The sequence below is a fragment of the Geospiza fortis genome, unplaced genomic scaffold, assembly GCF_000277835.1.
Source record: "Geospiza fortis unplaced genomic scaffold, GeoFor_1.0 scaffold55, whole genome shotgun sequence".
NCBI lineage: Eukaryota > Metazoa > Chordata > Aves > Passeriformes > Thraupidae > Geospiza > Geospiza fortis.
In genome coordinates this window covers 9040135-9055714 of record NW_005054308.1, presented here as the reverse complement: position 1 = coordinate 9055714, position 15580 = coordinate 9040135, and the positions used below count along the sequence as shown (strand labels likewise).

The window sequence follows — 15580 nt, the reverse complement described above, 5'->3', positions numbered from 1 at the left end:
AGTCCCCGGCTTCGCCCCCCCGGAGACGCCCCCGCCTCCCCTCCCGCCCTCGCGGTGCCCAGGGAGCCAGGAAAGCCTTACGGTCCTTTGACGGCGACTCGAAAGCTCCCAGCTCCTGTGCTGCAGAATTTATTCCAATGAGCAGCTAAAAGTATCATTTAAAAAAAATAACAAAAAGAAAAAATGACAAAAAAATACTAAAAAACAATTATTTAGGGTGTTTGTGATTGCTGACTGCGCTGTAGATACCACTGTTTACCAATGAATTCCTGTGGTGGGATAGTGGACTGTTTACTGTTCTATTATACCAGTCCCCGGGCCCTCCGGTGGGACCCCCGCGTTCTCTGTTACTTGCACATTTTACAGTTACCTCATTTTTCCCATGTATGTATTTGAAAAAAGGCTAATATATAGAAAAAAAAGGTTCTTAAAGCTCTAAAAGTGTTTGTTTTTTTCCATTCCATTGGAATCATATTGGTTTTGTAGCATTTAACATAACTAGTATGTTGTATTATATATATGTGTATTATACTGATTGAAATTTTTAACAGATTTGTACTTTTTTTAAAATGAAAGTTGCTAGTTCTGCTTGACCAAGTAGTGCAATCATTATTTTTTTTAATGTTGTGGCTGATTTTGAGAGGGATATTCACTAATAAATGTATGATGTATACCAACATGCTGGGCCCAGCTCTTGTCTCCATGGGGGCTTGAGGGGAAGAGTGGGGGCCAGGGATGGGAAGGAGCTGCTGCTCCCGTCAGGGCCCTGGAGAGAGGCTTGGAGGAGAGCCCAGGAGAGCCTGAGGGTGGGAGCAGGACTGGTTCTCTGCTTTGCCCCAGCAGGATCTGGTTTTGAGCACCACACGCCCCCTCCTTCTCACCCAGCGACCCCTCACAGCTTGCACAGAGATGGGAAATTCCTCCTGGCTGCCATCCCAGGACAGCAGAGCTCCCTGGGTGGCTCCAGCCGTAGCAGTGGGACACCTTCCACCTCTGCTCCATCCCAACCCTCCAGCATTCCCCTGCCAGGCCAGGGAAGAGGCTTTCCCTGTGTTCCTGCCCATGGCAGGGGGTGGACTGAGATTTGCTTTGAGATTTCTTCCACCCCCAACCATTCTTGGCTGCAAAACAGGTCACTGCAGGAACAGGCTCCTAACCCTCTGCCTTTGGGCAGCCCTGGCTGAGCCTCTGGCAGGAACCAGCCTTACAGTCACCTCCCACACCTTTTCCACCTCCCACCTGCTCCACGAGGGCTGACCCAGCCTCATCAGCTCCCTCCCTCCCTGAGCCCAGAGCTGATGCCACAGGAGGTGGCACAGCAGCAGCTGCAGCCCTGCCATCCCCCGTGCTGCGCACGCTCTCATCTCCAACAGCTCCATGGGCACCAAATCACCAGTGTGAGACCAGAAGCTCAGTGCACCCACACTCCTGGGAGCCTCAAGTGCCACAGCAGCTGCCCCCCTCCCTAGGCAGGGCAGAAAGCACCAGCACAGACATGCTAGAGGCAGAGTTTATTACACTACGCAGGCTAAGAACCCTGGGCAAGGCCCCACATGGGTAAGAATCGAACCAGCTCTTTATCAAAAAGTTAATACTATAGTCAACCCCAATCTCCTTTGGTCATTACAAAGCAAGAGAAATATTAAAAGAACAGTATTTATACAGAGAGGGAAGCTGAAGAGAGTCTGTCCAGCCCTTTCCCCCCACCCCAATCCCAGCACGTTCCGGTGCTCGGTCTTGTGTCTCTCAGGAGCAGCAGAGTATCAAATCTTCACAAGATGTTGGGTTGCTGGGGTTTTATTATTATTGTCATCAATAAAAGCAATAATTACCAAGAGCTGCCATTCCTGTTCCTCCCCAGGGAGGGTGGAGGGGCGACACCAGCTCCCCCCTGTGTGCCCCCCGGTGCAGGGGATGGCCGTGTGTCCTCTCACCAGCGCACACACGCAGCACGGCTGGCACGGGCCATGTGGTCTCTGATCCCTCGTTTGTACGCAGTCTTTTAAAAAAAATATTGTATTATAATAATAATATGAATTTCTCTTTCCATTTTGTGTCTTCTGGAAAAAAAAAAAAACAACGAAAAAACAAAACAAACAAAAACAAAACCAAAAGGAAGTGTCAATCGTCCGTGAGGTCCTGCACAAAGAGGACTTCCGTGTGGCTGAGTCCTGCCTCCTGCAGCGTCGGGGGGTTGGGCCACTCCTCTGTAGGGAGGCAGGGCAGGACACGGCGAGGGAAGTTGGCCTCAATCTGGAACTTCTCAGGGCTTTCTTTCAAGGAGAACAGGAAGTCGTGGATCACCTGGGAAAGAAGCACAGAAATAATTGCCAGCTGGGGGAGCAGTGACACAGCCAGAGTGAATCCCTGGCATCTCGTAGGGGAAGGCTCCCAAATTTGCACCATCACTGCACTGTAGACCTGAGACAGCCATTTCCTTGGCACACATGAAACTGGACTTGGCATAGAGCACTGTGGAGGACCAGACTGTTTCTGACTCTTCCTACACCTTTACTTCATGGGGAGCAGTGGAATTAGAATAGAATATATATATTCTATATAATTACAGAATGTTAAGGGTTGGAAAGGACTCGAAAGATCATCTAGTCCCACCCTGCTCTGTCATGGGCAGACACCTTCCAGCTTTTCAGGAGACAAAAAAGCCTCTGCCACTTTTTCTCCTCTTCCAAGCTGGTGGAACCAGGCCCTATAGCACTCTCCTTACCAGGGAGCAGCTCTGCCTGCCAAGGCTCTCAGCAAAGGTCACCATTTGGCAAGTCCAAGGGAAAAAAGCCACCTGCAAGTCCCTTTACCCCATGTTCTGGAAGGCCCCTCAGCTCTGCCCCAAGCTCACCGTCAGTGACTGTGTGAAGTGGAATCGCCGCTCCACTCTGGAATCGTTGGGCAGCTTGAAAATGATCTTGACACTCTCTGGGTCATCGGGGTGTGGTTCTGGAGGAAGGCATTCTGACCTCCTCTCCTTCTCCTCCTGCAGTGTCTGCAAGGCAAGGAGGGAGCAGGAGCAATGGCTGTGCACTCAGCTGACCTTTGTGCCTGTCCCCTGCAGCACAGCTCCTCCAGGAGCCTCGGGAATGCTCAAGCCCCAGGCAAGACAAGCAATTCCTCCTGCAGGCCAGGCATCCCACAGGACACTGCAGCCCCTCCTGCAATCCCTCTGCTCTCACCTGCCGCCGCCTCTCCTCTGCCAGTTTTTGCTGCTGCACTTCCTCCTCCTTCTTCTTCTTCCTCTCCCTTTCCTCCTTCTTCTTGCGCTCCTTCTCCTGGTCTGCACGCAGGGATGCCAGGTACGCCTCGTCCTGCTGCTGCCTCAGCACTTGGGTTTGGTTCCTCTCTTCCCTGCAAACACGAGTGGGAACTGGTCAGAGCTAACAGGCCCTGAAGTGAGGGGATGGCAGGCTGAGGGGAGGCCCAAGGGTGCAGGGACAGCCTCCAACTCACAGAAGCACACAGCAGGTATTGCCTTGGGGTACCACAAGCTCCCAAAAGGCCAAGCCGGGTCCCCACAATCCCTCACAAACTGATTCCCAAGGGTGGGTAGCCCTTTAAAAGGCTTCTGAACCTCTGCAGCTTGACATAGCTCACAGACAGCACAAGAACAGTGCCTAGGATTCTTGCCTCATATCTGAGACTCTTCCTGGTTTCATCTCCTTCAGGTAATTCCTTGCCCATTTCACAAACTGGAACATTTTACTGGGACCCCACATAGAGCATGGGGCAGAGGAGGGACAGACACAAAGTTAAATGGTAGGATCCTGTTTTGGATGTAACCTGTACATCCCTAAGAGTCACCAGGGACTTGTGAGGCCCCACCAGAAAAGCAGCCAGAGCTCAGCACAGCCAGCCCAGGCAGCAGCACACAGCTGTGGACACCAGCTCTCCTGCCTGCAATGCCTTTGCTGCCACTTGGATCCTACTGGTTATTGTCCAAGCTTTCCCTGCAAAGCTCCAGCATGCCAAAGGTGTGCTCCAATTGCAGAGAACAGAGTACTCACATCCACCTTTCAGTGGTGGGACTGTGTGTGCAACACATCTGGCTCTCTGGCTATAAGACAGCCTGAATGTATGGACTGATGGTGCCCCTGGTAAGAGGAGAGCCCGTGGGCTGTGTTACCGAACGGGAGGTGCTGAGCTGTGTGCCTACACAGGGTGTCTGAGGGAGGCAGGGGACAGAGCAGAGCCTGCCTCAGCACGGTTTGTGCTGCTGGAGCTCTGGTCCCACCCTACCTTTCCAGGCGCTCGGACACCAGGTATGTCTGGTTGGCATCCATGATGAACATCAGCTGGTTGATGAGGTCATCAGCCTGGATGAGGCCCTCCAGCCGCCCAACCACGGTCATCCTGCGGTCCTTGAGCATGATCACGGCCAGGAACGGGTACGTGTTCTCCCGCAGGGCCTGCGACACTGAACAGGCACAAACGTCACCACCCCGACACGAGGGCCACCAAGGGTACGGCACAAGGGTTCCCCATCACTGAGGGCCAAGGAAAGCACCTTCCCCAGATATTCTCTTTTCCAAGGCAAAAAAGGCCTCAGGCTCCATTTTGAAAATCAAACCCTGTAAATTAGCAAAGGGAGGAAATGGCTTTGGGAGCACAAATACTGATGGGAAAAACCCCAAGCTTTCAAGTAACCAAAAAAGGCTCTTTTAACTCAAGCAGGAAGGAAGTAAATGGCTCTGAATGCTCATTGAAAATGGGACAAAGCCATGGGTTTAAACTGCAGTAAGAGAAACACAGGACAAGTACATGTAAACATTTGCTCAGGTGATTGGGGATGGTTGGACTCTAGAAGAAACTGTCATGGGGAGATGGCAGTACGTCCACATTGAACATTTCTGAACAAATTTAGGTTGGCTTTGCTGGAGGCAGGTTCTGTCTGAAGCAGGGAATGGAACAGATAATGTGCTTAAGCTACTGTTCATATATGGCTGTTGATCCCCCCCTTAAAACATACATGGTACATCATGCAACTTGGAGCTTCTGTTACAAATGGAGCCCCCCAAACAAAGCCAGAGCAGCTCAGGGGTCAAATGGAAGGTCATGATCCCTTCCAGCTCTGCTTCCCAGGCTGTGACTCCAAAGCATTGCAGCAATGAAACAGGAATAAGTCAAAGACTGTCTCCTCAGAGAGCTGTTCTCTCAAGTTGTTGATAACTGGGAGCAGAACTATGGAGCCAAGAGTGACCCAGATGTAGCATTTTCCTGACCATGAAACAGACATGGTGGAAACAACACAGGAGCCATTAACAGAACTTTGGGAAAAAGCTCCACTTGCAGCAGATCCTTACCAAACTGCTGTCTGGCCAGGTATCAACAGCTCTCAAACACTGTGGGCTTTTGAGGAGACACAGAGATTGGCTGTGGATTAAGGTGACTGTCTCAGAAAGGGAAAGAATGCACCTAACAAGTCCTTCCTGCCCTCAGGCATCACAGGAGCCAGGGTTAAGGACAGATCTAGTTGGATACTTGTTTCTCCACTCAGTTTATCCCCAGCACACACCCACCAACTCCCATTGGCAAGGCACTGAAAGCAGCCTAAATGCCCACAGCAATGAGCACAGAACTACAACTGCCCAGAAACACACAGAACTGTGGAGATGAAGATCAGAATGTATTTCCTTGGCATCCGAACCTTTGAGATATCCCAGAAAACCAACACATGTATTTCCCCATGTGATCCTGAAATCTGTTGTATTTTGTTAAAGTAGACAAGAGTGTGTTTCACATGTGTAAATCTGTCAAAGAGCATCTGGCTTATTCCAGACACAGAAGGGGACAGGTAAAGCCCAGGAGGGACACACTCACCTCTGTATCCCTCTGGTTTATTGGTTGAGCAAGCCCAGAAGAGCATTCTAGTGTTGATGAGGGTGATGACCTCAGGTGCACACAGTGTATTGCTGGGGGATGAGAAGAGACCATGTGAGGGAAGCTGCATTTCAAATGCAAGGACAGCTCTTTGGGAAATTCTCCTACCTACCGGCAGAACTCATCTGTGTCTTGGTGGTCATCCCCGTGCAGATAAACCAACAGGAAGCGCAGCTCCCGCTTGGCATCGTTCAGTGCCTTGGCAAAAGAGCAGAGCAGGTAAAGTTACACAGGATCTGGGCAAGGGGAACGCAGCACCCACAAGGCCTGTGTGACCCAGGCCTTTACTCTGCCACTAGAGCAGTTTGAGTGAAGCTGCAGTGGAGGATGAACCTGCCAGACCTTCTAAATGAGCCTTTATTTAAGAGGGCTACAGTGGTGTTCTCTCATGTTCTCTCAGGATGTGGCTTTGGGGAACACCGAACTCAGAGTGAAACAGGGTAGGCAATGACAGAGACTGACACCTCAGCTGCCTCACCAGACTCAGCTAGCAGTGAAGAACCTCCTTCACCCCTTGCACTCACAGTGGCCAAGGCAGAGCTTTCCCTTGAGCCTGCACAGGACACAATCTTCAGATCACATCAAATGAAAATTCTATTAAAACAGGTAATAAATAATGCTGCAGGCCTTCCAAAAACCAGACAACAAAGAAAAGAATCCCTCCCTTTCACATCTATAGTGTCTGGATTCCACCCACCCAAGAGCATTTTTAACAAGACCACTGGATAAGTGCACAATATGCTCCCTGTTTTCCTGGCACTGAGTTTTGGTAGCCTAACCATTCCACAATTACTTGAGTTTGGATTCCAGGAATGAAAAGAGCTGCAGAGGCGGTGAGCTCCATCACTGTGGAGCAGACAGGCATTGACAGTTTTCCCCCGGGCACTTGGGAAGCAGTGCTGATCCAATGTCTGATGGGATGCTCTGCAGGAGACCCTTCCCTCAGCCAGGCTGAGAGAAGCTGTGCAAGAGGCAGTGTCCATGGGGATACCCCTCTTCTACAGAGAGCCCCCTCAGGTTTGATATATGGAACACTCACCTCCCATAACTTCTTAGGGGCTCCCTCTCAATTTTGAGGCCCTGAACTGTTGTGAAGTTGCATTGTGATACAAGCCCAGGCAGTTAATCCCAATTTGGGGAACAGAAGGACAGACTCTGGCACAGTACACCAGTTTATAAAAACAAAGGCAGGATTACAAAGAAAAGCTGTCGGCTACAGAGTCACACAGACGGTCGAGGAACAGCCAGAGTAGCTTTGCTTTCCAACTTTGCAGGCTTGGCAAACCATCAAGCCTGGCAGACACTGGTTTCCCAGTACACTTGTTCACTAGCTCTCCATTACCCCGTTAAGAGAGTTGGGGGATAAACGCTGGGCTTGTAGATGAAAAGCAATTTTGCCATGTAGGCCCTGATACCACGTGGCAAAATCACTACTTCCCAGGACCTAGGCACCAAGACATGACACTGACCTGGCTGTAAGTTCCCTGGTAGAAGACAGGGTGTATCCTCCCATATTTTTCCTCAAACATATGAATAAACGAAATAATGTCACCCACTGGATCGGTGACCCGACTACGAGGATCAGGGCGTATAAAACGCAGAGCAAACCTAGGAAGGAAGCAAAGCACACTGGAAATTCAGCTCACTGACTTCTTGAGGCACAGGTTTTCTTTTCTACAGATAGTCACTGGGATTCATAAAGAGGAAAAAAGTCATAGCTGAGACCCTTGAACATTTATAATCCGAACCTAAACTGGTATCCGCTCCAAACTGGTACCACTGCTACAGAACCAGCCCCCAGTGAAGATTCCTCTCACGCCAGGGATCAGGAAGGATCCGAGTTCTGTGTGATTAAACAGCTTCAGCTTCCTCTGAAGCATCAGGCATAAGCCACACCAACAGTAGGAGGTTTTAAGAATTTAGTCAAAGATGGGCTGTTAAAAGCCACACAGTTTTCTCCAGATAACTTTGAAAACTGCATTTCTGCTAATCCAGAACTAACAATTCCAATGTACAAAGAGTTGCAGAAAGAGAATATTACACTATGAGTCCTATGAAACTGTCATTCCTCTGAAGCTGAAAAAGCTTCACTGCAAGGCAGATATCAGTGCTGTTTAGTTCTACTGATGCACAGAAGATACACTGAACTTTGGAAATGTCTTTAATGGGGGAAAAAAGTAATATAACAGGGAAACTGCCAAACCAGGGCAGATGGCAGGACTGCTGGCTATTTACCACCACTACCATTCCCTTTTCCCTCTATCAATGCTGTAAAGGAGACAAGGAGAATCAGTGCTTTGGGGCAGTAAAAGGAGAAGAGGCAATAGACACCAAAGGGAATAAAGCAGAGATGTTTACAGTTTGGGTTTTGCCAAATAATGTCCAGGAATTAGGGCAGGTTAATCTGCAGCCCAGCCCAATGGGACATGATTCTGATGTTTGTCCAAGAATACCAAACAGCTGGACACTGTTTTGCAACCCCTTTGTGTGGCACTCAGACTGTAAGGCTGAGTGGAGTTAGAGATCCAATTAAACACTTCATTTACAGAGCTGCAAGGTGCTCTTTTTCTCTGCAACAAGATTTATTTCTTCCTGAACAGCATAGGAACTTTACAAGGCCACAGATAATGCCAGTTAAGGAAACAAATGGAAAATCTGCCATGAGGCTTAAAGATCTAAGTGACAGAGATCCAGCCAAATCCGAGCTAGTGTGTTCCCTGATGCAGTCAATAATGAGTCAGCACAAACAAGGACTTACCTAAATATATCAAGTAATGTGTAATAGGTGAATCGGAATGGAAGCATTATGAAGTAGTAACCCCATCCTAACAGGCCCTGCAATTACAAATAAGGAATTAATTTTCTTAACTATACAAAAAGACTAACAGCACCAAGTCTTACAAGTGCTCATGCAAATTTGTTTGTAAAACATTAATGAAAGTAATACTGTATTCTAGTTAATACACATTTAAGGGGAGCTCTAAAAAGAAAAACATTATCACTGCCACATGGAGGGGACAATTCTTTGTTCCAGTTCAACTGATCTAAAGGCTTTACTACACCACAGCAAGACAGTCTATGACAAAGAAAAATGTCCTCATACTGTGAATCACAGCATGGAGAAAATCTCCACAGCAGTAACAGAAACTGAAGGAATAGCTCTACATTTTGTTTTTCTAAGATAAAATATTTAGAAAGGAGATAAGGGCATGCAAAGAAAACAATTTCTTTCCCTGCTTGCAAGTTCTGTATTCACAGAGAGTCAGCCAAGAAGCAGGACAAAATCCACTGTAAGATAACTTGCCCTTGGCTGTGGCCTTGAGACAACGTAGCTGTAGATCCTGTGGTCAGCTGTATTGACCTGCAAGGGCCGCAGTGGAGGAGGATTAAAGACACTTGGGACACCCTCTTGCTCGTTCAGTCGGTCCTGCACAGCTGCCTTTGACAGAAGAAAGAGCAAAGGGAGGTTTCAGGCATTTTATGATTTTTATACTTTGGACAGTGACAGTGGTTATTACTTGTCCACAGCCCCAGGGCACTGGATAAGCACAACTCCTGACAAACAGGAACCCCCAGTGCTCTTTTCCACGTGGAAAGCCTTCTCCATGGCAGCCAGCACACAGGCTCCACCGGAGGCCACATCCTGTGCCACTCAAGGGATTGTTCACAGCCATAACAACTCTGCTGTGTTTGGCTGAAACCAGCTCTCCAGATGTGTGGAGATACAGCTCTAAAGAGCTACTTGGGTAAATCCAGGGGGGGACAGATTCATCTTACTGGTAGGGCCCCCCTCCCACAGAGGGCTGCATTTAATCCAGGTACTTGGAAACTGCTACAAGTCTCATTTTCAGTGGTACCTCTATGTTCCAGTTGTGCTGCTCCAGTGTGTGGCGACATTGGTCCATGGACTCTATGCCAGTCAAGTCCTAAGGAAGGAGAATAAAAGCAGATGAGTGCCAGAAGTGCTGCATCCTAACTGCTCTTAACAAGGGATGAGCACATGGTGGGAGTTACCACAGGACATTATCACAATGCTCCATTTTTAAGTGCCCTGCTCTGAGTTTGAGAGCAGAGTGACCTGTAAACACACAGGAGGCCTCAAACAGGCCTTTGCACTCTGCCAGCACCAGCCAACTCTCAGTGTGCCCAGGGTCTGTCACTACAACAGCACTCAGCACAGTCAAGGGTTTAACACAACACTGCCCACAGGCTTCACTCTGAAAAGATGTGCCAGGCCAAAGCCCTCAAACATCTTCTTGAACTCAAAATACTGACAAAGCATTTCTGAAAACTCAAGATGACTGTTACTCCACCCACTGCCAGCACAAACAGAAACTAAAACCAAAATGAGCCAGGCATTACTGAAGGTGATGTTCCCAGCACCACAGGGGAAGTAAAAAAGCATAGTAAACAGTGTAGTAAAAAAAGCAGGAACAGTCCAACACAGGGCCTGAAACAGAAAAAGTCCACACACACTGACAAACCTCAAAGCCACTGGGTGTATTTTCGCCCTGTGCCAATCAGAATTTCTGCACAGGAGATCAAATAATTGTGTCTGTTATTACAGGAAGCCACATCAATATCTCCTGAACAGAGACAAACGTTTGCTGAAGGGAACACCCCTGTCACTGTGCCACAGAAACATCTCTCCCCACTGCACTTGCTTTAAGGCCTGAGCAGATGTTTTTCTTGCTTTCTTGAAAAGCCCCTGACGGGCTCCTGACAGGCTGACCAGTTAAGAATGCACTGAATTGTTTTTTTACTGGAAAAGGATGGTGCATCTATTCCTCTCCCTGCCCCCATTCACACATTCCACATGCCATTTCCACCCGAGTAACAAACACTGTGGACAAATGCCCTATTCAATCTCTGGGCTCAGTTCAAACTTTTGAGCATTTCTTGGCTTCTTTCTCACGAAGTCTCCAGATCACCACCTTCTCTCCAATCTACTGGGCAAAAACCATTGTTTAGTTCTGCTGCACAGACCCAATCAGACTGCTTAAAGCATTGCGACTGCAGAAGTTCAGAAAAAAAAGCACTTCAAGTCGCTGTTCAGTGGTGTATAAATATTTATTAAAAAGTAAGTCTGCAGCAAGCCTTGCAAGGGAACACTGCAGAACTGGATTTCATAGAAGAAATAAAGCTCAGTGAACTCAGCTGTTGCTGCTAGAATACCTTTGATTATCATTCAGTTTCATCATTTAATGTTTTAGTTTAGCTATCTTTCTTTGAAGATGTGCTTCACAGAGTAAAATTTAGGGTTTGCATTCTCACTTTATTTTTTATTCAATTTATTTTGCATTCTGACTTTATTGTTTCAACCTGAATTTCTACAGCAGGTACTTCATTGTCTTTTTATAAGGACACCATTAAAGGAACCTGCAATCTACTCAATTAATTGATTTTACAGTGGAGTCACAATGTGTTTATTCCTGAGCCTTGAAAGTCTTCTGATCACCACTCCCCAATATTCTGGAAATTCTGCTGGTGTTTACAAGATTCAAAAACTCATTTACACCTTTGTCTCTAAATGCCTGGATAATCTGTGAGCACTAAGAACACCACTGAGCATTCCCTCCTATTTAAATTATGCAAAATTCTTCTGCAGTTTTAGGTCAGAAAGCAGCAGAGCCATCATCAAGCATTTAATGAGCACTGAAACACTGCAGCATTTGCAAGACCATCTGAGTTCCACAGAGACACCAGAGCCAGCCTCCTCCACCCTTCTTCACCACCACCACCACAGTGACAGGCAGCTCTAGCCACTTCTCAGTCTTCTATACAGCTCTCCAGGGAGGTGAATTTCCTTTTACTTTTTTTTCTTAGCATCTTAATTCAGCTGCTCTCAACTCAAACTAGAAGTGACAAAGCCACTCCAAGCAGCTCCTGCCACTTGTCTGATCAATGAGGCTGAACAATTAAACACTGCAGGAACAGCTGCTGGCAAAGGCAGCTTCTAACACTCAGCACCTTGCAGGCTGTTACTCTGATGTGCTCCACGGGATACACCACAGCTCCACCACGTTCTGGGAGACACACCAGGGCTCAGAATGACCCACACCCGATGGAAGGAATGGCAGGACCACAGCTCAACTGCCACCTCAGACAACTCTTGCTGGCAAACACTGATACTGGTCATTATCACCCCCAGGGCATTCCTACAGCCCCTGCTTCACCAAGTCATGGAAACAGATCAGAAGCTTGAAACTCCACATTATTTCCACTGCCTCAGTATCTCTGGTGAACTTTGATCAGCTGCAAACTTACACACATGGCAAACCAGCACATTCTTAGTATCATCAGGGCTAAGAGAAGAACCAGCATCTTCAAACCTTGCTGCTCTCATCTCTTATTAGCTGCCTTTAAGAGCATGGATCTTACAGGCATAATAAGTAGCTAAAATTAGTCCCATTAAACCAGCACTCTCAAACCTTCAAATAAATCCAAGCTCGACACAGTGGCTAATATTTCTAAAACAAAATATTAAATTCCAGAAATGCCAGAAAAGTTCAATAGTGCCTTCTCAACCACTACACAAAGCAAGAGTGTTATTGTAAAGCATAAGGAAGCTTTTGCTGGAGGTAATGATTTGTATCTCTCACCTTTGAGACTGCTCAGAATCTTCTCAATACTGAAGCAGTGGAAAGAACAATTTCATGCTTCAAAAGTAGAAGGAATACCCTGAGTGGACAAAGGTTGTAAACTGGACTTACGAAAGCGTCGCCTCCACAGCTCCGCTCCGATGTTGAAACACAGCACAGGAGATGCAAACCCACAGCACTACCTGGCACTGCTCTTACTTCCCAACCCACTGCCAAAGCCAGAGAATTACTTTCCAAGGGTAAAGAACATCTGAGTTCTAACTGGAAAAATGCCTGAACCAATAGTTTCTCATTGCATATTACAGCAAATGCCTTTCTGAGGGTTTTGATCGATTCACTGAGTGGGAAAGCTGCCTGGAGTTTCATGTTTCCTCCTTCCCCTAAATCAGAGCCATATCCAGCCTTGAGCATTCTGTTTTCCCCAGCTGAAGTCAGAGATTATGAGTGCCAACTCTCTGGCAAATAACACTCCATTACTTTACGTTAGCATATTACAATATCAGACATCAGCCCAAGTGTAATGGGCACAGATCAATAACCAGATCCTAGAAAAGCTGCTCTGCTGATTCTCCTATCTCCCAAATGAACCACATCTCCACAGCTTTCCTAAACTGTTCACAGCAAACTTCTCTCTCCAAATGTCAGGACAGCGAGGTCTTGACAGATGAAAAATTTAGATGCTTTTATTCCCTTACATAATTAGCCAGCTCTCTGGCAGTAAATGGGAGGCTGAAAGCATGCAAGAGGCTTTGCTGCTTTCATTTCAAGTTTATCCCAGTTCTCTCCACTGTTTTTTTCCCTTTACTAACCTGCCCCAGCATGGTGCAGATAGCTGCCCTGCCCACAAGAAGGAAGCTGCTGGTTTCAGCTTTCTGCCAGCACAGCTGTTTGTACGAGCACTCCAGAACCCAGCACACAAACAGCAGTGGGATTAATGCAGTTAATGCAGGCACTAACACAGAGCTGTGCCCAACAGCTCAGGCCAGGACAGGAGAGCACATTCACCTCTGCCTGGAAAGGTGCACTCTCCAGCAGGAGCAGGATAAACAGTTTAGGGCAACAGCATTTCACCCCAAAGAGCTGTTTGCTAGGTGAACAGCAGTCCTTGCTCAGTGCTTCCCTCCCTTTGGATCTCTATTTCACTGAGGGCCTTCTACTATTCCTTACCTCATCCTTGTCATCCTGCCTTGTTTCCTGGTGTGCTCTGCTGCTCTCAGCACAGTGCAGTGGGACAGAACCTTCTGTGGAAGCGCAGGGCTCTGTCACCATGGAATGCTGCACAGCCCACTTATGATGGCACATCACAAAGTGTGGAATTATCCTTGAAAACACTGAAGTGTTTGTTCCCTACAAAGTCAGCAGGGATCCCTGAAGGCTTTCCAAGCTGACTTGTAGCAATGTACAAATTATTTTAATGACACTTACTTAATCTCTCCAAACACCTCATTCTTCCTATCGGAGTCTGAGAAAAAAAATCTCTTGCAAGTGGACTGATTTACTTTTGAGGAAGCAGCAGGACTCACACCTGAGCCTTTCTCAGCTAGGTGGGACACATCAGAGGAGGAGGAATCACCAGTGGGGGCTGTCATTAGCCCTGGAGAAAGTTGATCCAACACAACCCAGAAGAGGGAGGATCCTGGCTGGTATCCAGCCCTTCTGGAGCACAGCTTTCACATCTGCCTCTGCACAGCAGTGGTCTAAGTGAAAAAATGTCTCCCCTCGACAGCCTGAGGAGTGTTTCCCTGTGCCTCAAACCAGAGCTTGACAGGAAGCTGGACTAAAGCATGAATCCCTCCTTCTGCCTCCCTGGCAGCACTCTGTCCATGACAACACCAGGCAGCACTGGGAAACAGGATTATTTCACATCACAGCTGCCCACAGGGGTTTGAAAACAGCAGCAGAGGCAGTGGTGAGAGCAGCTGGTGCTACCTGTCCAGATCAAAGAGATGAGCAAGAACCAGGATCTCTCACAGCAAGAGAAAGGGACATTTATATGTGCAAAACCCCTCACTCAGAGGCAGCACAGGGACAGCAATGGCTGTCACTGCTCTGTGCCTTCAGTCTGTATTTAATCTGACTGCCCAAAGAGCTCAGCTTGCAGGAGACTTAGAGGGGACATCTGTAAAACAAGTTTCCTCCTAGGTCCAGTCATGAGAAAACACCTCAGCACAGTAATTAAGTCAGGGGCTGCGAATCAGGTGAAGGCTTGGGAAGTCAATGAGTGAGTGATGAACACCTGCACTGTGTCACCTGGGGAAGGCAGGGCCAGATGCCTCTGAGTCCCTTTAAATCTACAGTTACATCACACCAAACTTTCAATGCACAGCCTTAAAAAATAATGTAAAGCAAGAAAAGCAGACAAAGCACTCTTAAAAGTGACCATGGTATTTCCAAAAGAACTGCAATCCAAGGGATGCCACATGGTGTCCTACAGCTCAGAAACAAACCCAAGACTCCTGAAGGTAATTTTCATTGCTCAGCACATCTAGTTACTCATCACTGAGCAACCCTAGGAATTTCAGCTGCCCAGCACTGTTTTCTCCCCAATAAACCACATCTTCAGACCGTGTTTATGATCATTCATCTGCCACACAGCCCCAGGCCTCGCAAAGCAAAGGTTAAGCGACCTTGCCTGTGTTGTGTAGCAGACACAGATTAGATCATTACAGTCTCCAGCGGCGTTACCCAATCGTGAGGGGCAGGAACCATGTTCCACAGAAACCCACTGGATAACTCTGCCTCGGTGCCGTGAAAGGCTCTCCAGCTACGACAAGGAAAATTTTCAGACTAATTAAAATGGCCAGGACTTACCAAGGAGTTTTTCCTGCAAGGAGTTCAATGACCAGCCACTCTCAAGTAGCGATGACAGAACATCGCCCCAAAGAACTGTTAGGGGCACGGAAATCTCACTCACCCCGGCCAGGACTGGGACCACAGGTGTCTCTCCTCTCACCGTCCCCTCATGCCCAGCTCGACACCCCGCTCCAGGACGGGCCTATCCGGCTCCGTGAGCCCCGTACCCCCCAGCGCCGGCGGGGCGGGCCCAGCTCAGCCCGTTCCGTGTCCATGCACCGCCTCCCCCGCTCCCGCCG

The 15580-nt window shown here is 48.0% G+C and overlaps 1 protein-coding gene across 1 annotated transcript; it reads right to left on the bottom strand.

The window, feature by feature from the left end:
* Positions 1–1496: 1496 nt before the first annotated feature.
* FAF2 (Fas associated factor family member 2) lies at positions 1497–15556 on the bottom strand. Its single transcript, XM_005418788.2, has 12 exons — positions 15509–15556; positions 15403–15447; positions 9744–9812; positions 9191–9325; positions 8645–8721; positions 7356–7494; positions 5999–6084; positions 5827–5918; positions 4246–4423; positions 3186–3357; positions 2855–2998; positions 1497–2304 (listed from the first exon to the last, which is right to left on the bottom strand). The coding sequence occupies exons 1-12, from the start codon at positions 15554–15556 to the stop codon at positions 2122–2124; spliced, it is 1368 nt and encodes a 455-aa protein (XP_005418845.2). The 3' UTR covers positions 1497–2121.
* Between the last annotated feature and the right edge of the window lie 24 nt (positions 15557–15580).